The 24,528-nt window shown below is 41.5% G+C and overlaps 2 protein-coding genes across 2 annotated transcripts; one reads left to right on the top strand and one right to left on the bottom strand.

The window, feature by feature from the left end:
- Positions 1-1,573: 1,573 nt before the first annotated feature.
- On the top strand, positions 1,574-10,866 carry psmc6 (proteasome 26S subunit, ATPase 6). Its single transcript, XM_085771723.1, has 14 exons — positions 1,574-1,671; positions 2,025-2,104; positions 2,691-2,730; positions 2,864-2,916; positions 4,557-4,624; positions 5,125-5,239; positions 5,685-5,772; positions 6,652-6,713; positions 6,802-6,925; positions 8,369-8,430; positions 9,002-9,122; positions 9,209-9,289; positions 10,460-10,531; positions 10,613-10,866. Exons 1-14 carry the CDS (start codon positions 1,587-1,589, stop codon positions 10,729-10,731), a joined length of 1,170 nt encoding a protein of 389 aa, XP_085627849.1. The 5' UTR covers positions 1,574-1,586; the 3' UTR covers positions 10,732-10,866.
- A 2,032-nt stretch (positions 10,867-12,898) lies between these two features.
- cgrrf1 (cell growth regulator with ring finger domain 1) lies at positions 12,899-24,108 on the bottom strand. The gene is made up of 6 exons (XM_085771196.1): positions 23,901-24,108; positions 23,171-23,307; positions 22,782-22,959; positions 21,376-21,523; positions 13,947-14,054; positions 12,899-13,871 (listed from the first exon to the last, which is right to left on the bottom strand). The coding sequence occupies exons 1-6, from the start codon at positions 24,002-24,004 to the stop codon at positions 13,563-13,565; spliced, it is 984 nt and encodes a 327-aa protein (XP_085627322.1). The 5' UTR covers positions 24,005-24,108; the 3' UTR covers positions 12,899-13,562.
- Between the last annotated feature and the right edge of the window lie 420 nt (positions 24,109-24,528).

The raw sequence follows: 24,528 nt of genomic DNA on the forward strand, positions 1-24,528 counted from the left end.
ATGGTTCAGAGCTGAACCAGCCCTAACTAAAAGCCCTGTCATAAAGAAAGGTTTTAAGCCTGGACTTAAATGTAGTTAGAGTGTCTGCCTCTCTGACCCATGGAGAGAGTATGGTTCCACAGTAAAGGAGCTGGAGGCTCTACCTCCCAGTCATCATAACAGACCTGCATTCTGGGAGTGCTCTGGTGGGACAGTAAGGAATAACGAGTTCTTTCAGATAGGATGGAGCTTTGTCATTAAGAGCCTTATAAGTCAGCAGAAGGATTTTGAAGTCTATTCTAAATCCTACAGGAAGCCAGTGGAGAGAAGCTAAAGTGGGAGAGATGTGCTTTCTCTTCCTAACTCCTGTCAAAACCCTCGCTACAGCGTTCTGGACCAGCTGGAGACTCTTTAGTGAGTTTTTCGGACATCCTGACAGGAGAGAGTTGCAGTAGTCCAGTCTAGTTATAAATGCATGGACCAGTTTATCAGCGTCACTCTGAGAAAGATACCCAGCTACAAATACTTTTCTCATCTTTAGTTTTTGAGAAATGTAATACTTCAAATTGGACAAATAACTCAACTATGGTAAATATTAAACTTATTTGAATATTCAAAGGGCGATAATGGAGGACAACAACAAAGAGAAAATCTTCCTACATGTATGGATCTTAATTTATGATTCTCGGTAGAATGAGAGGAGTTGCAGGAACTTAAATCACAAATTAATAGACCTATAAATTCAAAGGAACCATGTTTTGTTCACCTTTTTTCTTTTGTTGTTGTTACTATTGTGAGTAGCCTATTATAATTTCCACTAGGCTAGCCTATGTGTAGGTGTGTGTATGAAAAGATCTTTTTTGTTAATATGTAGGCTACTGTTGATTGTTAATCTGATTAGCATTGTCTTTGTGTGTGTGTGCATATGCCTGTGTAAATAACAATCAAAGTGATGCGGCACCGGTCTCCATCCACCAAAAAACTCCCAAGAAAACCCTTTTAACAGGGAAAAATTGGAGAAAATCTGTTTTGTTGAGTACCAACCAGTGCCATAAACAAAACATCTATAATCAAGATCTATACTGTCATTGCCTGATATCAAGCCAAACTATTCATGGCACTTACTACTGTTTTTACTATACTGGCCCAATCAGCACTCGTCAAACCTTATAGCTACCTACAAGAAATTTTCAAAACTTTTACCTATAGAGGAGACCCATACATAGGCCTAAAGCCTACATGGCCAAGCCAAGATTTGGCAATTGTCCACCAAAACCATTTACCCCATTCCAACAGAGTAAAGGTCCTTTAAATATTTGAGACAGTGATGGAGGGAATTGAGAGAGCAAGACGAGAAGAATGAGACTAAAAGACATGCTGGGATGTGGGGGAGATGGACGAGGCAGGAGATAGCTTACCTAATCATTTCTTTAACAAAAACTGGATTGATAGGCAGAAATCAGACTGACTGGCTATGTATTTTACTCTATTTAGCCCTTCATTTAACCCCAATAGATGGCGGTAGAGCAACATCCTAGATGCTAACCGCCCTTATACCCCACACAGACCCCACACAGAAGAACTCTCCCAGCATTCACTGGGGCATCATGGCGGATGGCAGAGAGAAAGCGTTGCAGGACTACAGGAAAAAATTGCTGGAACATAAAGAAGTTGATGGGCGGTTAAAAGAATGTAATAGACGAGTTCACCTTGACATCTAAGTTGCTGCTGACATCTCGTTCGCTTTGATTTGGATCCATGTTATCGGATAGTTAGTTAGCTGGGTAGCCGGGTAGCTAGTGCTTTGTCATGCAGTTAGCATCTCCATAGAAATGAATGGGAGTGAACCGGTTAGCGTTAGCACTGCTAACTTAGCTTACGAGGGACCAACAGACAGTTATGCTGTAGCTTACCAAACAACAAGGCGGTTATTGACCTGTTAAAGTCATAATGTTTAGCCTTTTCTGCCGTATTCACGTTGTGCTTAAGCTCACGGTGTGGAGTTCTATATGAAGTCCGTAATGAACGGCTTGTTTGTTTTTCAGTGAGAGAGCAGCTGAGAGAGCAAACCAAACAGTACGAGAAGTCAGAGAACGACCTGAAGGCTCTGCAGAGTGTCGGACAGGTAAGGACGGAGCGCACATCAACACAGTCCACTCAGAGTAACACAACCCTTAACATTACGGAAAACTCAGTCAACTACAGGCCAAACGGTGGTGATCCTCGAATTATTAGATTTTCAGTCGTCAGTCCATTGTGCAGTGAATCGGGAGTACACAGTTAGCACCATTGCAGCAGAAATACGTGGATATCACCGGTGGTCGTAGTCATTGGTGGTCCACATATTTAGATTTTTTGAAACTAAATGTTCTCTAAAACATTTTCTTACAATTTTGAAGACAAGCAAAAATAATAGTTATGACTGTGTAACGACTCAGATTCTTAATATGGGAGCACAGCCAGTAAAGAAGTGAATAAACTAAATCAACTGTAAACAATTCTTATAGCAAGATACTTTTTTTATAATCATTATTAGATTTTAATAATGACTTAGTACATAATATTTAAAAATATACACTCGGGCTACTACATGATGATACTGCCATGATGACAACCCATTATGATCCTGTAATGTAGCTCAGTGGATGCATACAATCACAGGCTAATTTCCCCTGTCTTTACTTACCTCATCTGTGCCTCTTTTCTTGCAGATTGTTGGAGAAGTGCTCAAACAGTTGACTGAGGAGAAATGTAAGTAATATGTAATATGCCATGTTCACATGTGTCACATGTGTAGTTTTCACTGTCATTGCTCACTACAGTCCAGCTTGTATGTTGAAATGTCTAAGCCCTTATGATGCCAATGTTTTGTTTGTATTTCTAGTCATTGTCAAGGCCACCAATGGCCCTCGCTATGTGGTTGGATGTCGCAGACAGGTAAGTGCTGAACCAATACACCTTGTCATTAACAGTCTTAATTTGGCACACAATGTGCTTTTCAGTTGAATTGTACATCTTGCATCGTTTAAAACTTATAAGCAACCAGACCACTAGCAGCTAGCAACCTAACTGCACTTATGCTGCGTTCATAACAACTCGGAGGTCGGAATTCCCAACTCGGAAATTTCCGACATCATTGCGTTCACGCTGCAGGAACTCGGAAGAGAAAAATCATGGACACCTGAAGGAAGTTTGGCATATTGTGGCTCATAGCCAAATACAAAAAATATGCGCAGCAGTAAATTATGTTTATTTTGGAGGCAAATGAAGAGGAGAGCAGACGCCGCAGTCCGCAGATGAGTGCACATATAATGTTATAGCCTTAATTAACAGTTAAACGTTATTTCCGTCACATACGAGGACCACAATTTCACAATTCACAATTCAATACAACAATCACAGCTTAATATAAACGTATTTCATATAGGCTACTGCAACAATACACTAAAAATATGCATTAAAACCTCAACAAATAACTTAAAATGTCTAAATTCTAACCGTTTAAGACAAGGGCTGCCATGTTTTGATGTTGTCGTGATGTCAAGTCGGAAAGTCAGAGCTCTGAATTGATACCCGAGTTTCCGACCTGTAATTTCCGAGTTCGACACCGTTCAATTCGTTTTTGACAAGTCGGAGCTCATTTTTTTCCAAGTTGTCTTGAACGCAGCATTAGTCCACTGACTGTATAGCTGGTGATGGCTGTGAGCTTGCTGTAGCAGATCATCTAAATGCTCTCCATCAAACCAGACCAAGAATAATGAAGAACCTACACTCCAAGAGGGTGGAGTTACAATTTTTGGGTAGACCGTAGCTCCTCCCAAGATAGCTGGAGTTATCCTGTCTAAGCAGGATGACTGAGTCCTCAAATGAAAATACTTAAAGCAGATATCAGTGGAATGTTTTTGTTAATATAAGTCCTAAATAGTCCTATTTTCCGTCAGCAATCACTTACATGAAGTATTTCAGCCTAAACACGAGTCTCTCCGTCACTCTGCTCTGCTGTAACCCGAGGAGAAAATTTTCCTTGTGGGATACAAGTGTTATCCAATGAGGGGAGAGAACGGCATGAAGGGCTGTGTGTGCAGCCAAGGGATGCGCGTGAATGTGGTGACGTAGCACGAGGACCAATTGATGCCTGACAAGGGCGGGGGCTGCTAACTCATGGTGCGTTCAAGGAAACTCGTACTTTGTGTTTTTCCTTCCTGTGAAGTCATACCAGTTCGATCTGGTACGAGTTCACGGGTCGGAAGTTACGAGTGGCCGTTATAGGGAACTTTCACAGACAACAGGACGGTAAAAACACGAGCTACGGGTTACCTGGAACGCTACCAAGTCGTAGTTGTGACTTGAAGCTGTAACTTACGGTTTCAAAAGCCTGCCTTGAACACAGCATTAGCCGAAACGGCCGTGCCACTGATATCTGCTTTAAAAAGAAAAGAAGAAAAGTAAAGAAAAGGAATAAAATATTTTCCCTTTTCAACACAAAAAATTAAAACTTTGTCGACAAGGAGCAGTAAATAGTGACTTCAGTGTTCAGAGTGTAAACTAGAATCAGTAATTGTCACCATCTCTTTCAGTTGGACAAGTCACAGTTGAAGCCAGGCACCAGAGTGGCTTTGGATATGACCACACTCACTATAATGAGGTAGGCTGGACACCTTGAACCCACAGGTGCAGATGTTTTGCCTGGATAGTGGATGTCCTGGTGTGTGTCCCCTACCTATGGCACTGAAGCAGCTTCTTACCACATATTCACACAGAACAGATTATAATTAATATGGCTGTTATGATTCTTTATGTGTGAGTCAGTGTTTATTTTGGTTTATTATTTGATCGGGGCAGTGCAATTTAACAAAATCTCCCACTTTAAACAGTACTGCACTTGGTTTCCTCATTTCCCACACACTTTTTTACAGAGCGGTGATCATGCAACAGAGTGGGAAACATGAAACATGACCCTCTCCCAACTTTTTTTTTTTCAACCTTTTAATTTTAAAATTTGATATCAGCAATACAGTTAAAAAAATACCCTGACATTTTTCAGTTTTAAAATGCTACACACTGTCTTTATGCTATTTTAGATTATATCTTAATAATACATGTATGTGTATGTATGTATTCAGCATGTCTCCTGTCCTTTCAAAGGTACCTACCCAGGGAGGTGGACCCTCTTGTGTACAATATGTCTCATGAAGACCCAGGCAGTGTCTCTTACTCTGAGATTGGAGGCTTGTCTGAACAGATCCGTGAACTGAGAGAGGTACGAAAAAATCTACTGAGACAATCTGCAATTACCGTAAAATTCTGAATATAAGCATATACTTAGCATATAAGTAGCAGTTTATTTTTGAGGGTCTCAAACTGGGAAAACAAGGTTTTCTATTGCTATTTGTTAAGAAAAACATTATACAAGTTATTCCCCAAGTCCACAATGTGTAGTTTCCGTGCTGCAGTGTAGCTGTTTCTTGTTAAAAGAAAAAAGAGATCGCGGGGTAATTTGAACAACAATAACTTTTTAGATGGAAAAAAAAGTGTGACTTCTACACTGAGTTTTACGGTAAACCATGCTAGCCACACTGTTTGTGTGTATCACGTTAACACAATGATGCATTAGCACTATATTTGTTTAATGAAATGATGTTTGGGATTTGATTGGATGGTTTTGACAAGGGAAATGCTAAATGTGGATTTCTGTTCTGACACAGGTGATCGAGCTGCCCCTGACCAACCCCGAGCTCTTCCAGAGAGTGGGCATCATACCTCCAAAAGGCTGCTTGCTGTATGGGCCTCCAGGTTAGTAATTCAGTGAGAATCTTTACTGGGCTTCAGCAAAACAAATGACATCCATCCATTACGGTTGGTAGCCATAATTAAGTTGACAAACACCCATACAGATAAAAGAGCAGATCAGAGAAGTGCAATATAAGCTCAGAGAGATTAGTTGACTAATCGCCATAAATGACAACTACTGGTTGACCAAGAAAATCTTTGGTCGGGGGCAGCCCTAAAAATAATCATCAAAATAACTATTCATTCACTCAATATCTTGTTGTTGTGTTCTTGTTTCTGACAAATGATCACAAAATCATCCACTTGGCAGGGCTCCAGAATAAGGATTTTGACTAGGAGCACAGTGGCCCCTAACTTAGTAAATTTAGGGGCACACACTGTAAATCGACTTGCAAAGCAAATATTCACATTTCCTTTTCATTCATGATCCTCACACACATTGGCCTGCCACCTGTAATGACAGATTTCCAGATTCTTCGAGGAAAATTTACCTGCACTGTCTCAAATTTTAGGGTCAAATGCCCCCATTTAGGGGCGCTCTGGAGCCTTGTTTTGATTCTTTATTGAATAAGTGTTTGAGAAAAATATTCAGGCCTGAATCTTATTGATTCTGTCAGAACATTGTCATTTAGATTTTTTTTAGAGAAAAATTAGTTGTTGACAATAATTGACTATTTGTCAAAATAGTCTTAAGATTAACTGTTAGAAAAAATAGTTGTTAATGGCAGCCATTATGCCCATTATTTTTGTGAGTACAAAAAGAGATTTCAACAGGGATTCATTTCTGACTATTTCTAAATATATTTGTGAATCTTATTTTAGTCTTTTTAATTGAGCACAAATGGTCATGTGGTATTAATTCATGAACCCCCTCTCTGACAGGCACTGGGAAGACTCTTCTTGCCAGGGCAGTGGCCAGTCAGCTGGACTGTAACTTCCTCAAGGTGCGTAAACTTTCAGGAGCAGGCTTATGATGCATTCCCACAATGCAGTGCAGTCAGTCACGTGATGGTGTCTGTTGGTGTGCTCTAGGTCGTATCTAGCTCCATCGTGGACAAGTACATTGGTGAAAGTGCCAGGCTGATCAGAGAGATGTTCAACTACGCCAGGGACCACCAGCCATGCATCATCTTTATGGATGAGATTGATGCCATTGGTGAGTGGCTTCAGACTCTCTTGTCTCTTTCCTGGACCTGAAGCAGCTAAATTGTTTTTAAGTGGTTTATGCTTCTTTTCTTCTACACTACAATGTTTCAAATGTTTTAAAGCTGTGAGCACCAAGCCAAGCAAAGTCACCTCAGCAGGGTGCCACCAGTTCCTCACTGTGACTTCCAGTTCATACATAACATGTTGCATTAACAAGTGCATTGCTGATATGTATTAGTGGAAAATATCAACAGAGTTTGGAGTTAATGAAAGGTTCATGGTGATGTCATTATGGTCAGCTGCCTGCAACTCATGACATCACCATTTCCCAGGCAACACTTGCTCATTTTTCTACAGTTTGGAGTAGGGATGCATCAATACCACTTTTTTCCAAAACGAGTTGTGTAGAGTACTTGCATTTGAGTACTAATCGATACCGAGTACTTACGCCATATAAATATCTATTTTTCTATGGAGCTAATTTATTCCCTCATTCTGAGGAAGACGTACTGGTGTGGGCGGAGTTGTGTTTTGTTTAGTTACACATAAAGTTACTATATGGGTCTACATGTCACAAGTTTCACTGCAGTACAAACACAAATTTATAGCCTACATGACATGTTTAATCAAAGAGGAACTATGCAAGTCCGGTCGCTTTTCTGCTGTTTTGCAATGCTACGACGTATATGTATGTAGTCTTAACCGTTATAAACAAAAGACTGAGGGTTACGGAGCGTGTTTGTGTTGCGGTGCGCAGAGAGAGAGCTTGGACACCGGAGCGGCGGTCGAGTACTACACTGAATGTCGCAAGGTTGGTTTTCAGCCATGAGACGCCAGGTGGAAGATAAAGAGCCTCTGTTCTCACTCATTAGTCAGAAGTCATGTAGTTAACTGTCACAATTACTCCGGAGCTTTTTAATGAAGGTAAAAATGTAGCATTGCCACGGGGGAAAATCCTGTTACCTCTTTAGGTTGCTCGTGTTATAAGCGGTAGATTTTGTCTCTCCTCTCCAGAGTTTTGCTGGACATAATTTGCATTCTGCTTTGTTTTTGTTGCTCTCATTCACCTGAAAATATTTCCACACCTCTGATGTGACTCCTGTACTTGCAGTTAAGTGCTGTAAACTGCGTGCTGCAGTAAAGTGGTATCAGTGGCAACTTTGTGAGTACGAGTACAAGTTGTGCCCGGTATCGAACTGATACCCGATACCGGTATCGGTGCATCAGGAACTACGCAGTCCTCTGCCCCCCCCCTTTAATATGAGTAATAATAAATAAAGGGACACAATAGTGTTTCCCTGCCCCACCCCTCTGCTGTGAGAAGATGATGTAGTCTGACTGTTTGATGGGTGATTCTGCACAGCCATCAGCTACTTCTTCTGATACTGATGGCTAAATAAACTGTCCAATCAATGCCGATCAATCGCATAATGTTTCTGCCTCGTTCCTGCAGGTGGCCGTCGTTTCTCTGAGGGAACCTCTGCTGACAGGGAGATACAGAGGACTCTGATGGAGGTAATGTTGTCACAACACAGCAGACCTAACACTGTTATGTAGTAAGGATGGAAATCTTTGGGTGTCTCAAGATTCAATTCGATTGCGATTCTTAGGGTCACGATTTGATTCGATTCAAATTTCAACACCAGACCATGTGAAAAAGTTGAATGATGAATGATGATGTCTACATGATGATCAGGAGCCATATTTGCCCCCCAAAAATGCACATCATGTTTATTCAGCAGCAATATATTTGAACCATTTTAAAGTAAACTGCTACATTTAGCTCATCTTATACTCTCTTTTCAAAAGCCTGGACTGTAGGGATGTGAATCTTTGGGTGAATCTATTTGATTCAAAATCAGTTCTCATATGCACGTGCACATAGACATGATCACCTGTATCAAAGGCGCTAATTTAAAAAAGCCCGTTCACCTGCAGCCCCACAGAGGAGCTGTCACAAGCCTAGTCACAGACATTCAATAGAGCATTTAAATCTGATCAGTTAACATTAGTAATATTGATGAGCGTCAGAGGAAACACAGAGGAGCTACAATGTCAATGGATGTGTATGTGTCCTTCCCATCAGCTCCTGAACCAGATGGATGGCTTTGACACACTGCACAGAGTCAAGATGATCATGGCCACCAACAGACCTGACACCCTGGACCCGGCCCTGCTTCGGCCTGGCAGACTGGACCGCAAGATCCGTACGACTTCCTGCTTCTGTTGATTATTATTAGTCAGCTCTGTGCAGCCACATACAACCTAATCAATGTGCTCTTGTATCCTGCAGACATCGAGTTGCCCAACGAACAGGCTCGTCTGGACATCCTCAAGATTCACTCCAGTCCCATCACCAAGCATGGAGAGATAGGTCAGTGAATTCACCTTGTCCTTTGTCAGTGTCTGTCTGAGTTTGACTCTGTAGCATCACCAGTGAGTTTCCTGAGCCTCAGCACTTGCAAGCAGGGAAGCAGCTGAAGTGGAAATGGGATGGATGGGTCAATAAATGGATGGCTCAATCTGTAGGACGGCTGATTAAGATCTGATCTGTCAACCGGTGGCAGAGCTGGAGCAGTGTAAGCTATACTAAGGGTGAGAGGAGGGGAGTGACATCCCCCAGTCCCCAGTAGTGCAATGAATGTAGCAGGGTGCTGGCCTGTACTCATGGGTGTAAAACATTGTTTCTAATATTTCCTGAAAGGTCAGATGAATATAAACACCACCTATCAAAGTCCTTATCAACATTGTGGTGCCCCAGAGCAAAGCACTCAACCCCTGACTGCTCTAGTGGTGTGTCATCACTGGCCTCACGATTCGATAAAGATTCACCGGTCTACGATTCAATTATATGGTGCATCACATCCTCAGTTTTCTATGTTGCCACCATAGACTGTAAAAAGAATGGACATAGCATCCGTGACGTCACCCATTGGTTTTGGGGAGTCGTTTTTGTGACTCAAATATGGCGGCCTGAACAGCGCCATGTTGGATTTACCAGCCGAGAACCCGCCCACTGGCCTCGAAGCAGCCTGTCTCCGGACCTGTCACTCAATGTTTCCGCGCCCTAATTGGCCAGAGTTTTAACCTAATAACAGTAAAACGGTAGAGTAAAAAAAAATTCACCCCCCTCAGAGTGTGTGCGGGGGTAGAAACTATCGGTTGAGACCAAAAAATGTTCTGACACCAGGCTTTGATCATGTTTATTGAGGATTTAAAGTCGGCGATTTTAACATGGGGGTCTATGGAGAATGCTGCTTTCTGACACCAGCCCCGCTCTCGAGCGGCTTACATCTCACTTGGTAGAGCACGCCCCATATGCTGCTCTTACTGAATGAACTATGAGCAGCTGCTCACACTCTGGGGAACAACGGTGGTTCAGTGTACAACCTCGCCTGAATCTTATACCAGTTGCAGTGTAGAACACAAATTGTGGTGAACATGGATAAAATGAAAAGAGATGATGGCTCATGCGATGTAGAAGAGTGGAAGGAGTGGTCGGACAGTTTTGTGAACACAGAATCTTTCCTCTGCTTGTTTTCAGATTTCGAGGCCATTGTGAAGCTGTCAGACGGCTTCAACGGAGCTGATCTAAGAAATGTGTGCACAGAAGCAGGTGGGATGGTCTTTCATCATTCATCATTATTGTACAGTCCATGTTATCCATGAACAGCTGTGACCAAGTGTCCATTTGCAGGTCTGTTTGCCATCCGCTCTGACCGGGAGTATGTCACTCAAGAGGACTTCATGAAAGCTGTGAGGAAGGTGGCTGATTCAAAGAAGCTGGAGTCCAAGCTCGACTACAAGCCTGTATAAAGCCTCTCTGTCATTGCTTTTCTATACCTGATATTTTCATTTTCATCTTTGTCCTGGATTTGCCGTGTTCTCATCTTTAAGGCCAGAAACAACCCGTTACGTTTGTGAAAGGCCACATTAGAAAGAGTATATGATCCCCAAAGTAACTTCTGTTTCCACTTGTTAAGTCTGATTCTGGCATTCTTCACGACGACCCCTGTATAAATGACTTCCATTTACAAATATACTCTTATGTCATAAGTTCTGTGTTTGTCTGCTTCTTTATCAACAATTTCAGGTAAGGATTTGGCACTGTGAAAAGGAGGTGGTTTTATTTCCTCACAGATTGTCAAATCTTCACTGAATTCAAGTTTGACACATGCACTGGACAGGTCTAAGTTTACACTTAACTCCTCACTGAAAACAAGATACTCATGACTGACTCTACTTGTTCTGGGGCTCTGGCTCTACTTGGGAGACGCATGGGGGATTCATAATAAAAATGCAGTATGGTCTACAATGCATCCTACAATTTGGACATTGCCATTTAACAACAGCTCAATCATATAGGTAGAGAAAGATTTTAAAATATGTCTTTAAGAAACAACGCATTGACTTACGGTAATATACAAAACCTCATTGATAGTGGGTTTTAGTAAGACTGCTGTACTTGTACATGAAATTGATTATTGTAGCACATATTATGGTAATGGTTTAATAGAAGAGTGACAGAACTTATGTCACATATGGGAGGAAGATCTACATGGTCTTATGTGGTGCCACATTCATACCTGAATGCTGAAAGCATTTGAACAGCAGTGCTTAAGCCTTATAAAGCTGATTGTTATGATATGTTCTGATGGACATTTCAGTGGTCCTGTTATATGTTATGATGGACATTTCAATGGTCCTCTGCCACAGTGACAAAACATCTAAACATTCTGACTTGCAGTGCTTACACAGTGCCAACGGGACGATTCATTTTAGGGGCACTGACTATTTGTATGAGAAAGAAATGTAGTTTTGACACATTAGTGAACTGTTCTGGGAGCCCTATGAGCTTTTGCAAGTGATCTCTGGTGTTGTGCTGAACTGTAACAGTGCTTTGCCAAATGATCTTAGAGTTTTGAGAAATGAGCCAAACCAATGGAGAAAAACTAAATGAAAATACTTGAGTTGTGTATTGACAAACAAATGGTATAAATTCATTATAATTAATATTGTGATAGGCTTAGAAGTTGTCGACAGGCTCCATTTCAGTGGTTTAGGAGAATTTGGCCTCTGTCACCTGTTTCTCAGTTCATTGCATCTGTAGCTTTAGTTTAATCATAACTAGTGACTTTGCATTGAAATTGTATGGAAACCATAACAAGATCAGGCAGGATCAAAAGTTCACTAAGCCTGTTTATTTTTGAGGAGATTTCAGCTTCATCTCTGTCTTTGTTGAAACCTGAGCTCCCACCGTCCCACCAACAGCATACGGGTGAACAAAGGGTGTACTACTGTACTTCTATACTGTTTCAACTTATTAACTTTAGTTCCAGAACCAGTAGATTGCTCAGTCATCACCCTGCTCAACTCTGCCATACCCCTGTGATCATGTCAGACCCACAGTATGCACATATTCATACTGCAGTTTCATAATAATCAGTGCTTAAATCAGTTTTACCACTGCCTATCGTGGTTATGTATTTTACAGTTCAGCTTTTGTACCACACCATTATGTAGTAGGGATGTACAGTGTGTGTGCTGAATTCTTATCATTTATTTACTCTTCATGTCCTTGCATGTAGCCTACATAAGATTCATACAGCTACTAGTGTTGTTGGTGTATATGCTATGTATGCCAATATTGTATTTATTTCAGCATGTTCATATCCATCTTTGCGATTCATTATACACACCATACTGTAGGCTGAATTAATTGATATAAAGAACTTGTATGATTGAAACAAATTGCCCCAACACGTGTGTCTGTATCAGGACCAGACTTCCAGTTCTTCCCCAGTGATGAACCAGCACCCTGTTGTCTCTTCTGTATCTGGACTCAGCAATCACAGTTCAGTAACTCCTTGGACTGCACATAACAGATACTGTCCACACTGATCTTTTGCACACCTTGCACCAAAGCAGTTCTGTCATTCTAAAACACTTTTTTACAAAGTCCTATTTTCTTTTTCTGTGTTGATTTTTAATCTATGCATATCTATGTATTGTATAAATACATTTACTTTACTGTCATCTACACCAAACATCAAACCTAATATCTTTCAAGTGTAAACCTATCCATCCATTGTCTATATCACTTACCTCAAAGGGTTGTGGGGAGGCTGCAGCCAATTCCAAGTGAAAACCCACCTGGCAATGAACTTACACTTGATTCTGCCTTGTGCCATCCACACAGTGGAGTAAACTTAATCTGTACATGGACACATAACAAACTGTGTTATCTACATCCTTTAGACACATGAGCACAACTCTGAAACTGACCAGGTTTTAGATTTAAATCAGGCAGCAGTAATTCAAGCTTCCACTTCAGCATCTGTGCTGGGCTGGCTACAGATGTGACCACATGAAGCAGTTTAGAGCTGTAACAGGTTACATGCCCCTGTTAAACAGGGTCACAATCCACATTGCTCAGATTCAGCGGTAAGTGCGAGTGTGCAGGTTGTGTTACAGCTGCTTTTACAGATAATACATCTCTTTAGTCCAAATGAATATTTCTGTTCATGGAAGCTAGATGTAAAATCACTCCATCCAGATGGAGTCAGGAGCTGCGGGGGGTTTTCAGCACAGATAACTGAGATGCTGCATGTTATAAATGAGATGACGTTCACTGTGCCAGTGTGGAGTCACTGTTCTGCAGCTGGTCCCCGTGTCAGCGCAAAGGACTCGAGGACAAAGCCCCTGCAGATGGGGCAGTGCTGGAGGTGCGCCACACAGCTGTCACACACACAGGTGTGTCGGCAGGGCAACAGCACTTTGTTCACCGCTGCATTCTGACAGACCACGCAGTCTCTGCTCATCCCCTCCGATGAGCTCTCGTCCTCCTCCAACACCGGACTCTGCTCCACTTCGCAGGCCTCCTCCGTGGGCGTGGGGCTCTGCTCCGAGTCCGGAGGCCCCGAGGCCCCCTCACTGTCAGCTGACATGAAGAGAGGCTGCAGAGGACAGGAGGAAGAGCTGTAACACACGATGACAACTTGTGATTGTGAGAGAGCCAGAACATGTCCTACCTTTAACTCATACATGTTCCCCTGGGAGGTGAGGAGGTATTGAAAGAGAAGCCGTGCAGACATGCTGTATTTGTCATCTGGAACATGAATAACTGTCACACTGGCCACCTGAAAGAGGAAAGACGCACAATGACTTTTTCTCTCCTCCTTTTGCTGAGAGATCTCCACACACGGGGTCTCATCAGGGCCGTTGCTAGGAATTCTGGGCCCCCTGAAAAAAATACTGAAGTGGGCCCCCACCCCCTTACTTTTCATCGATATTTTTTTGATTGACTGTGGAAGGAATTTAGTAAAAAAAAATTTTTAAATCAGTCTCCTGGGGGGGTTTGTGGGTCCTACTGGGGTGTGGGCCCCTAGAATTGTCATCACCTTTCTCCCCTATGCAACGGCCCTGGGTCTCATTCATGAAACGTTAGTCAATCTGTGTGTAGATTTGCACACACAGCTACTAAAACACTACTCCAGATTCATTAAAGGGACAACGAGGAGTTTTGGAAAAGCAAAGCGTTTTCACACTACATTAATGAGCCTCCACGCACCGTGAAATTCTTCAAGACAGACTCATGTTTTCATTCATCAAGAATTAAAGTCAGAGGTTCAAAGAGGTTCAGTTACGTCGTAGTCCCGACCATAAACGGCAATACGGCGGCGTTATTCTCATGAGCGTCCGCGAAACCGAAAGTAAGGAAACGCTGGTCGGCTCGCCCAGCATTTCCACCATTAATTAAAATAACAAAATAACTGGGGACTTCCGGGTCACGTACGAGCGATGTTGCTGTGAAGCACTCGCTCTAACCCTCAAATTAATTAATTAAATCTAAGGGAATCTGTGCCTACACTCTCGCAGAAGTATGGCAAAAACAACTTATAGGCATGAATCTTAGATCTGGAGCCGTAACGCAAAACGTCTGTGCTGAAACTAAGCGGAATAGACGCCAAGATATCCACACAATGGAGGGGATCATCCAGAAAATGCTCAATGAGCTGAAGTCTGATATCAGCGGCCAAATCGGTGAGTTCAGAACCGATTTCCAAGAACTCCGAGCAGAAATAAAAAAAGACTTTACGGCATTACAAAACGAAGTGAAAGGCTTGACATCGGATCTGAAGACAATGACGGACCGCGTGTCAGACGCCGAGGACAGGATCAACCAGGTGGAGGAGCGAGAAGAAGCTGTTACTGTAACCCTCACACACCTGCTGCAGCAACAACAGAAGTTAACAGACAGAGTGGACTATTTGGAAAACAAATCCCGTCAGCTGAACATCAGAATTACCCAGGTGAAAGAAGGGAGTGAGGGTGAAGACATGTCGGGCTTCATAAAAACTTTAATCACAGATAACCTGGGAATTCCTGCCCAAGACACTGACATTGTGCAAGCACACAGAACTTTCACAAACAGAGAAGTGTCAGAGAGATCGGCCCCCAGACCAATTATTGTCCGATTTCTGAAGTGGGATGTGAAGCAGAAAGTGTTGCACACTGCTTGGTCAAAGGGAGTTATTAACTACCAGGGATCACGCATCTTTTTTGATCATGATTTCTCCGCAAAACTCCGCCAAGAGAGGAATCTCTATGTGCCCATTAGAAAGCAGCTTAAAGAGAGACAGCTGAAATCCCATGTGATATATCCATCTAAACTCAAAGTGTTCACTCCAAACGGCATTCAACTTTACGCCACTGCCAGTGAAGCAAGTCAAGCTCTCCTGCGAGACGGCATCATCAGCGGAGACCAGCAACACCAGGCACAATCGGCTCAGAGGGATCCAGCTGCACCCAGCGGAGGATGGACAACACAGCAATCAAGATCCCAAAGACAGCATCACAAAAAAAAATCATCAAAAGTGGACTCTCTGCTCCAAGCCCTGGCAAGTAACAGTGGTTAATAAATTGATTGAATGCTTTGATTAATCGTATACAAACTGAGATTAGGCCCGCAACGTGGAGATAGGCCTACTAACTGCAAGAAGGAGGGGAGGGGGGGCGGGGGGTCTGAGAACTCTTCTGGCTGGAGGGGCTACTGACAGTTATTTTACTTGTAGGCTACTGCTACAGAATTGTTTATGGGCCATTATGTATTTCTTCTTTTTTTCTTTTCTTTAGAAAAAAAAAAAAATGTTTTCTCTTTTTTGTAATAGGCTACATAATATATTCAGTGTCAGCCTATATGGAGAAGCCCTCCTAGATCTTCGTTTGCTTGAATGTTTTCATCCTAAATATATAATTATTAAACATTTTCGTCTTAAAATAGAGTCTCAAGCCTGTTTAAGAGCAATGGACTATAAGTGCTTATGTTGGATTAAACCCTCCCTCTCGCAGCCAGCAAAGAAGTATAAATTCCCTAGGCATAACTTGCATTGTATTGAGGGTGGCTGCGGAAGTCTTTTTTGTTTTGGTGGGGCATATTAGATGTCATCACCATACTACTTAGGGTATCTCTCTCATAGTTTAGGTATGAGAGGCAGGGGCGGGACTGGGGGTGGGGTGGGGGGCAGGGCCCCCCATTTTTCTTCTTTTCTTTTATTAATTTTTTTTTGTTTGTCTGTTTGTTTTTTGTTTGTTCTTTTTTTTTTTTCGTATTACTGTTGTCATGGGCTTGCCTATCAGTGTAAAAACATTAGCAATACTATAAATGAACAGGTGTAATATAAATTTAATGACATGGAATGTTCGAGGCATACAAAAACCTATTAAAAGGAAAAAAATTCTGAATTTTGCTAAAAGTCAAAAATGCCAAATACTATTCCTGCAAGAAACACATTTATCTCATCAAGAAGCAGTGAAACTGATTAGGGATTGGGTCGGTCAAATCTCTTATAGTACATATAACTCTAAAAGTAGAGGTGTGATTACTTTGTTTCATAAAAACTTGAATTTTGTCATCTTACAAAATATTGCAGATGCTTTTGGGAGATTTGTTATTACTGTTGGTGAACTTAATAATGAAAAGGTGGCATTTGTCAATATATACGCCCCTCCAAGCTCTGATGGTTCAGTATTTCATGAAATTAATAATCATGTTTCTATGCTGGGAGATATACCTCTTGTGATGGGGGGAGACTATAACACTGTGCTTGACAAAATAATTGACAAATCACCATCAGCTGTAAGTAGACACCACAGTAAGGCTGAAACGGCGCTGAAAACTCTGATTAAAGACCATGCGCTAGTGGACATATGGCGACTAACACACCCAAAAGAGAAAGACTTTACGTTCTATTCAGTACCCCACAATTCATATTCGAGATTGGATTATTTCCTGGTGAATAAGCCTTGGGTGGATAACACACTGTCCTGTAATATAGGTAGTCGTCATATTTCTGATCACAGCCCAGTAGAACTTGCCGTCCTTCTTCCCCCAAAACCTAAGCAGCGCTTTAACTGGCGCCTATATGGCAGTACTCTGCAGGATGAGGAACTGCGTAGGTTCATTGGTACTGAAATTGACAACTACTTTGAAACTAATATGGGGTCAGTATCTTCTCCAAGTATTTTGTGGGAGGCTTTAAAAGTTTATATAAGAGGGCAGATAATGGGATTCCAATCTCGGAGAAAAAAACAGAGAAAAGAGAACCAATTGAAACTTGAAGCCCTTTTAAAAGTAGCTGAGACTGACTTGTACAAGAACCCCACATCAGAGAACATCAGGAGAGTGTCTAGTCTCAAGTTTCAACTCAATTCTCTGTATACCACTGAAGTGGAATTTGCACTTCTCAGGACACAAGCCAAATTTTATGAAGATGGAGAGAGAGCCTCTAAACTACTAGCATCCAGACTTAAAAAGGTTAAAACCCGCAACATAATTATTGCGGTGAAAGATAAATCTGGCAACCAAATTTCTAATGAAATGCAGATAAATGATATTTATATGGAATATTTTGAGCAACTCTACCAATCTGAAATAACAACCTCAAATTATGACAGCACTAATCAAAAGGCTGAGCTATTCCTCAATAATATTAATATCCCTGCTATTGCTGATGAAGATAATAAAAAGCTAGAGGAGGAGATAACGGGTGATGAAATTATAGAGCTATCAGCCAAATGGCTGCTGGAAAATCACCTGGTATTGATGGACTACCACAAGAATTTTATTTGGCATTTCAAAATAAGCTCACCCCTCTGTTGCTATCTTATTATAAGGAAGTCATCAAAAATGGCTGTTTCTCTCCATCTTCAAATACAGCATCAATAATATTAATCCCTAAGAAAAATAAAGACCCTCTACTATGTGAGAGCCAACGCCCCTTATCAATTTTGAATTGTGACATAAAGATATTTGCCAAGGTTATATCAAATAGGCTGGAACGGGTGATAACGAAACTGGTCCACCCTGACCAAGTAGGATTCATAAAACAACGTTATGGCTCGGATAGTATAAGAAGGCTACTGAATATAAAATGGGCAAATCGAAATTCCCCCACTCCTTCCCTGGCGTTGGCCTTAGATGCTGAGAAGGCCTTCGACAGGGTGGAGTGGGGGTACCTGTTCAAAGCACTTCAGAAATATGGCTTTGGACCCAATTTTACTCGCTGTGTAAGAAGTTTATACTCTGGTGCCCGAGCCTCAGTCATAACAAATGGCATATCATCGTGTAATTTTGAGCTTCATAGGGGTACTAGGCAGGGATGCCCCCTGTCCCCCCTGTTGTTTGTCCTTGCCCTTGAACCTCTTGCTATTGCTATAAGGCAGAATGCTGATATCGTAGGAGTGTCAATTGGAAATGAGGTTCACAAATTGTCATTATATGCTGACGACATTATCCTGTTCCTCTCACAGCCCTCCAAATCAATTGGGAGTCTTTTGAACACCATAAAACAATTTTCCTCCTTCTCCGGTTACAAAGTAAACTGGTCTAAAACAGAGGCCTTCCCCCTCTCTGATTTAGCGCCCATGCCTGACGTAGGTGCCTTTAACATTAGCACCCCTAAGCATGGTATTAAATACCTCGGCATTAAATTTCCTCTTGAGATAAAAAATATACAAAATATTAATTATGCAAACATACTTGAAGAAATGAAAATGCAGTTTGATAGGTGGAAAGGACTCAATCTTTCCCTGTGGGGTAAAATCTCCTCTATAAAAATGATGGTTTACCCAAAATTGTTTTATCTGTTCAATATGCTCCCAGTTCAAATACCAAATAATATATATAAGCAAATTGATAAACTAATTAATGCTTTCCTATGGAGTGGGAAAAAGGCACGGTTTAGCCTAGCAACTTTACAAACACCCAAGAGAAAAGGAGGATTTAATCTGCCTAATCTCCAGCTATACCATTGGGCCTTTACACTCCATAAGTTTGTAAGAACAGTCAGATCTGTTTACCCAAGACCATCATGGGCATGTATTGAGCAACATTTTATGTCACCTGCTTATTTGGAGGATGCTCTGCATATTAAACAGCAGAGAGATGATGAGCCTCATCCTTGCTTGAGCTATATACAAACCATCTGGAAATCAATCCACAAACTCACTAAAGAAACAATGTCACAGTCTTCATGGATACCCATTTGGAACAATCCCTTCATAACTATTAATAAGAAGCCAATCCATTGGACGGAGCTCCATAAGAGTGGCATCAGCAAGGTTGCTGACTTATATACAGGTGCTGAATTTAAATCATTTTTAGAACTGAATACAGCAATTTCCCCACACTGTTTACCCTGGTGGAAATATTTTCAACTAAGAAGTGCCATTGTAAATAAATATAAAGACCCTCCTAGGGCAACATATTGGGATAACTGTCTTTTGGAAAAGGACCAATTTAAAATAAATGCACCTGAAATATATAAAGAACTTATTGATAAAATAACATCAAATTTTAAAGCAACTAAGGCTTTGTGGAGTACAGACTTGGGTTGTGACATAACTGAAGATGAGTGGAACCAGATTTGGATCAGAGCACATACAGTTTCAAAGGAGGTCTCATTAAAATTAACACAACTTAAAACTGTACATAGATATCATTGGACCCCTAGTAAGCTACACAGAGCGGGCCTCAGACCAACTGGCCTGTGTTGGAGGTGCTCAGCTCACGAGGGCACTTATCTGCACATGGTATGGGACTGTAGACCAATTAAAAAATTCTGGACTGAGGTCTGCCGGTGTGTGAGCAAAATAACTAGAACTCATATAGAGCCGGACCCTGCTGTCTGTCTTCTGGGTATCTTTTCCAGGCTTGCGAACCAGGCAACTAATAAATGGCTAGCAATAGCCTTTACTGTTGCTAAGAAGCTACTATATTGCCATTGGAAAGGCACATCAGCTCCTAGTATCCAAGTCTGGTTCAATGTACTCATTAAAATAGCAAAACTGGAAAGAGTCATATATTGTAACACGAATTCTGTGGATAAATATGAAAAAGTGTGGTCTTGTTTTCTAACTGCTATGGAATGAGTGGGGGGAAAAAGAGGTAGAGGGGGGGGGGGATTTGGTGTGGCAGTATCGCCCCTGTTTGTGTGTTTGTGATTTTGTGATAGAACTATGGCGCCCATTTTGATATAATGTCTTTGGACATACCTGTGTTTGGTTGTTTGTATATCTATTTATTTCTGTTCTGTTTTGTTCTGTCATGTATTTTTTTTTTTTTTTTTTTTTTTTTTTTTTACTTATTAATTTTTTCTCTGTTGTTGTCGATGTGACTGGCTGTTCTGTTCTTCTTTATTGCTTTACTGATTGCTTTTTCTTTTGACTGTATTGTTTTCTGTGGGAAAAAATAAATAAAAAAAGAGTTAAAAAAAAAATTAAAAAAATAAATTAAAAAAAAAAAAAAAAAAAAAAAAAAAAAAAAATAACAAAATAACGATAGACACAAAACGATATATTTATCGAAGTGTGGGTAGCGGAGATTCATCCACATTAACGTGAGACTTTTTTATAACCAAATAGAAACTCCTCGTTGTCCCTTTAACACTGCAGGAATCTCGGATTTGATCAGGAATGCCAACCCATCGTAAATTAACAGCACGCTCCCGCAAACAAGGAAAGAGGGAGAGAGAGAGAGAAAAAAGAGATATTGGGGATCAAAGTAATTTTAGGTGAAGAGGAGTTCAAAAAAATATTTGATTCTCTTTTGTTACAGTGGTGTGACTGGGACAGGTGAATCAAAGGCCTGTAGGGAGGTAACAGACGTGCCGCTCACATTTCATGAATGAGACCCAGTAAGTATCTGAACACTGACTCCACCGACATCAGGTCAAACTGGTGATGAAGAAGATGGAGACTAGCCTCGTAAACCAGCCTCTCCCGGAAATGCATTACATTTCATTTCATTTCATGAAATGTAATGCATTTCCGGGTGAGACCAGACAGGGAAGAAACGCTGAATAGAATTAGCTGAGGGGGCTGAAGTCAGTGTTACGTGTACACAACCATACCTATTCAGTCTCGAATCTGATTCAACAAACATCAGTGAGGTGGACTCACAATGTTGTACGTGTCTCTAGCTTCTGGCTCTGCTAGTGTCAGCACAGCCACAAGAGGGTAGCGTTCCCTTGGCAACCGACCAAAGTCTGTGATCCCCTGCTCAGCGGGAATCTTTGTGTGATGTTCTTCACCGTCTTCATTGGTGACACTGAGTGGCTCGAGTTAAAGACGTTAACCTAGGAGTTACTATAGGTACAACGAATGTCATCCAATAGAGAAGATCTCAGCCAGCAGGAGCACTGTGATAATGAGTGTACATTAAAAAAGGAAACGTTCACCTCAAAACTTCCAACACTATCACACAAACTGAAAACTTGTGGTTGAAAAGTCAAAATAATCTCTTTCCTACACTTTTGATCAACCTGCATTGGGAACATCATCAGGTTTAAGTAGGGGTGTCAAATTATTGCGTTTTTTGCGATTAATTCATTACACTCATGTTTAGCACATTGTTTTTTAATCGCATTAATTGATTTTTTAATCTCTAACCAACAATTTCCACCAGCGCCACGGAACGGCTGTGCCAAAATCATGAGTGTAGAGTGTCATTTGTGGTATCGGTGACAGTTTAAAGAGAAAAGTTCCAGTCGCTTTTTTGGCTCTCCTGCGCTCTGATGATGATGTCACTCTCTCTGGCTGACGCAATACACAGAAATGCTCATGTGCATTGAAAGGCTTTATCTCAATAGTTTAGTTTAGTTTAGTTCATTTATTTATTTCATTCATCTATCGAGCATAAAAACAAAAAATAAAATAAACAATGACAATACTGTAACTCTTGAATGAAAGGGGGCAGAAAGAAGCGAACTTATATTGTCTACCCCGTGTTACAAAGAATTAATTCACAAATTAGATAGTACCTACATCATTAGATAGTACCTACATCAACAATAGCGGTACAAGATATGAAAAAGTTGTCTACAGGGGGAATACATTAGATGTTTGTCTACAGTTCAGAAGTGGATGAAGCCTGTAGGGTGAAACTATGTGGAAGCAGATGAGGTTCAAAGTAGGAGTACGAGTTTAGGAGTTTGAGGACCGTTCAATGCGTTTCCTATCCGAGAGAAAAACTGCAGAAAAACTTGAATATTTCAAAAAGTATAAAGAGTATTATATAATAATAGCATCATCATGTCCAGAAGAAGCTGCACAATTTGATGAATTGTTGAAGTAGCACAAAATATGTAGGACTAGTTAGACTGCAAAAAAGGGAAGAAGAAAACGACGAAAAAATAAAAACAAACAAAATGGCCACTGTGCTCCTAGTAAAAAAAAAGTTAGTCTGCAGCCCTGTTAAGCCTGAGACACTGTACGAGGCGGTTGGTAGAGAAGATGCTAAAAGGTGATGTTGTCGCTGTAAGATTAACTGCCGCCTTGCAAGTCTTTGTTGGAGTAGTAAAGGATACTGGAAGCTCTGGCAGTGGTGGTAACGCAGGTGCAGGGCACTCTGGAAATCCTCAGGGGTGGTGAGCCTTAGGCCGTGCTGGTGAGCCTGCATGGCTCCTTGCAGGGCACTGACCTCGCAGCCCCAGAAGTAGCTCAGGATGCAAGGCTCCAGACAGCTGCACCTCACCGATGCACCATCTGAAAGGGAGCGTTTGCTGATGTCATTCTGGCTGGGGACACAAGGGGTGAGTGTGCAGCTAATGCTATACAGCTGATTGGTTGGTTCACTGGTAACTCTTGATTTACATTGCCCCGACTCTTTCACACTGAAATAGGAGAAATGATGACACACCAACACATTCACTCCAGGTTAGACTAACTTCAACCTTCTACCACTGACTGTTCTCACCTGTGACAGATGCCACTCCAGAGCCCAACTCCAAGGCAAAGGGATTGGCCACCTGAACCATTTGCTTCTCAGGGGTTGGTAGGGTGGACTCTGTGTCTTCAGAGCTGCGAAGAATCACTGGGACATCAAAGCCAAACCTGGGGGGGGCAGAGAGAGTGTACATGTGTTCTTCATCACATCCTCTCATCTTTACATTCTGGGTTAGGGGCGGCCGCCTGTCATTAAGTGTTGAGGTATATTCCTGTACTCTCTGCATATAATGCCTCATACACTCACAGAGCTAATAAATCCACAAAATATCAATGCTCCCAAAGCAAAGTCTGGGTTAAACCATGGGAACAGGACTGATACCAAAAACGATCCATTACGTTATGTCACGTTTTTGTCTCTGCTGCTATTGTGTACAATGGCCACCTGTAGCTCACAAAGGTCACAGCACCACCGTATATTTCTTAATAGAATCGTCATTCAGATTCAATCATTATATTTGAGGCTGAGTGGATGTTATGGGTGAGCTGAGGACAGTGTTTAACAAAACCTGTCACAGTTCAGCTCATTCATCTTCTTGACAATGGACGCTGCTGACGTCACAGCTCCTACTGTGGGTCAATAAGATAAAACGGGAAAAAAAGATAAAACGGCAAAGAAACGCAGTTTAGTTGGGTTAAGGTGTCGGGCTGCTGTTGCTGCACCGACGTTGGCTAAGCTAATTGAGCTAAATCTCACTTACCAGCCGAGCACCATAGCAGCGGTAACGAGGAAACATAGAGAAACCACACTAATGTAAAACAGTGGGGAGTACTCGTACAGGGTCACCAGGAAGACGGCTGCCATTTCATACTATCTGTATAAGATAGTGTGTAACGTTACTTGATCAAATAATGTCCTGGTAAGATTTCTCTCTCTACATAGCGGCCATGACACGACACGTCACACTCAACTACGGTGGCCGAAATGATACTAGTGCGCGAGGAAACCTGGGTTTATTTCAAATCATTTACAATTTAAAAAACAAAACAAGCGCCACCACAGTAGAACAGTAGTAGTTTTATATTCAGTACTGTATATATACATTCTATGGTCGGTACTCGGCAGTGTGTCCATGGGAAGGAAAACACATAATGTCAAACCAGAGCGACACTGTAGAGAAGATGGAAGATCCACTGACAGACCAACTTCACAATAAAAGCCGTCTGTAAACGGAAATTGAAATAACGGTCGCGGGTTGCTAAACTCTTAAGTATACGAGTAAAATCAACGTGCCTAGTTATACTTAACTCATACGGAGTCTTCTTATACCGTACTCTGCATGATATATAACAGTGGCTCCTGTATGCGAGTGTGGAGTTTTATTCTGA

This window comes from Trachurus japonicus, chromosome 24, assembly GCF_045865225.1.
Source record: "Trachurus japonicus isolate A0001 chromosome 24, Traja_1.0".
Taxonomy (NCBI): domain Eukaryota; kingdom Metazoa; phylum Chordata; class Actinopteri; order Carangiformes; family Carangidae; genus Trachurus; species Trachurus japonicus.

Coding starts and splice junctions, on each gene's coding strand:
- psmc6 (XM_085771723.1), top strand. CDS start 1,587: ATGGCGGATGGCAGAGAGAAAGCGTTGCAGGACTACAGGAAAAAATTG. Junction 2,105..2,690: donor CTCTGCAGAGTGTCGGACAG/GTAAGGACGGAG, acceptor CTTTTCTTGCAG/ATTGTTGGAGAAGTGCTCAA. Junction 10,532..10,612: donor AAATGTGTGCACAGAAGCAG/GTGGGATGGTCT, acceptor GTCCATTTGCAG/GTCTGTTTGCCATCCGCTCT.
- cgrrf1 (XM_085771196.1), bottom strand. CDS start 24,004: ATGGCAGCCGTCTTCCTGGTGACCCTGTACGAGTACTCCCCACTGTTT. Junction 22,960..23,170: donor TGGAGTGGCATCTGTCACAG/GTGAGAACAGTC, acceptor GCTCCCTTTCAG/ATGGTGCATCGGTGAGGTGC. Junction 13,872..13,946: donor GGAACATGTATGAGTTAAAG/GTAGGACATGTT, acceptor TGTCCTCTGCAG/CCTCTCTTCATGTCAGCTGA.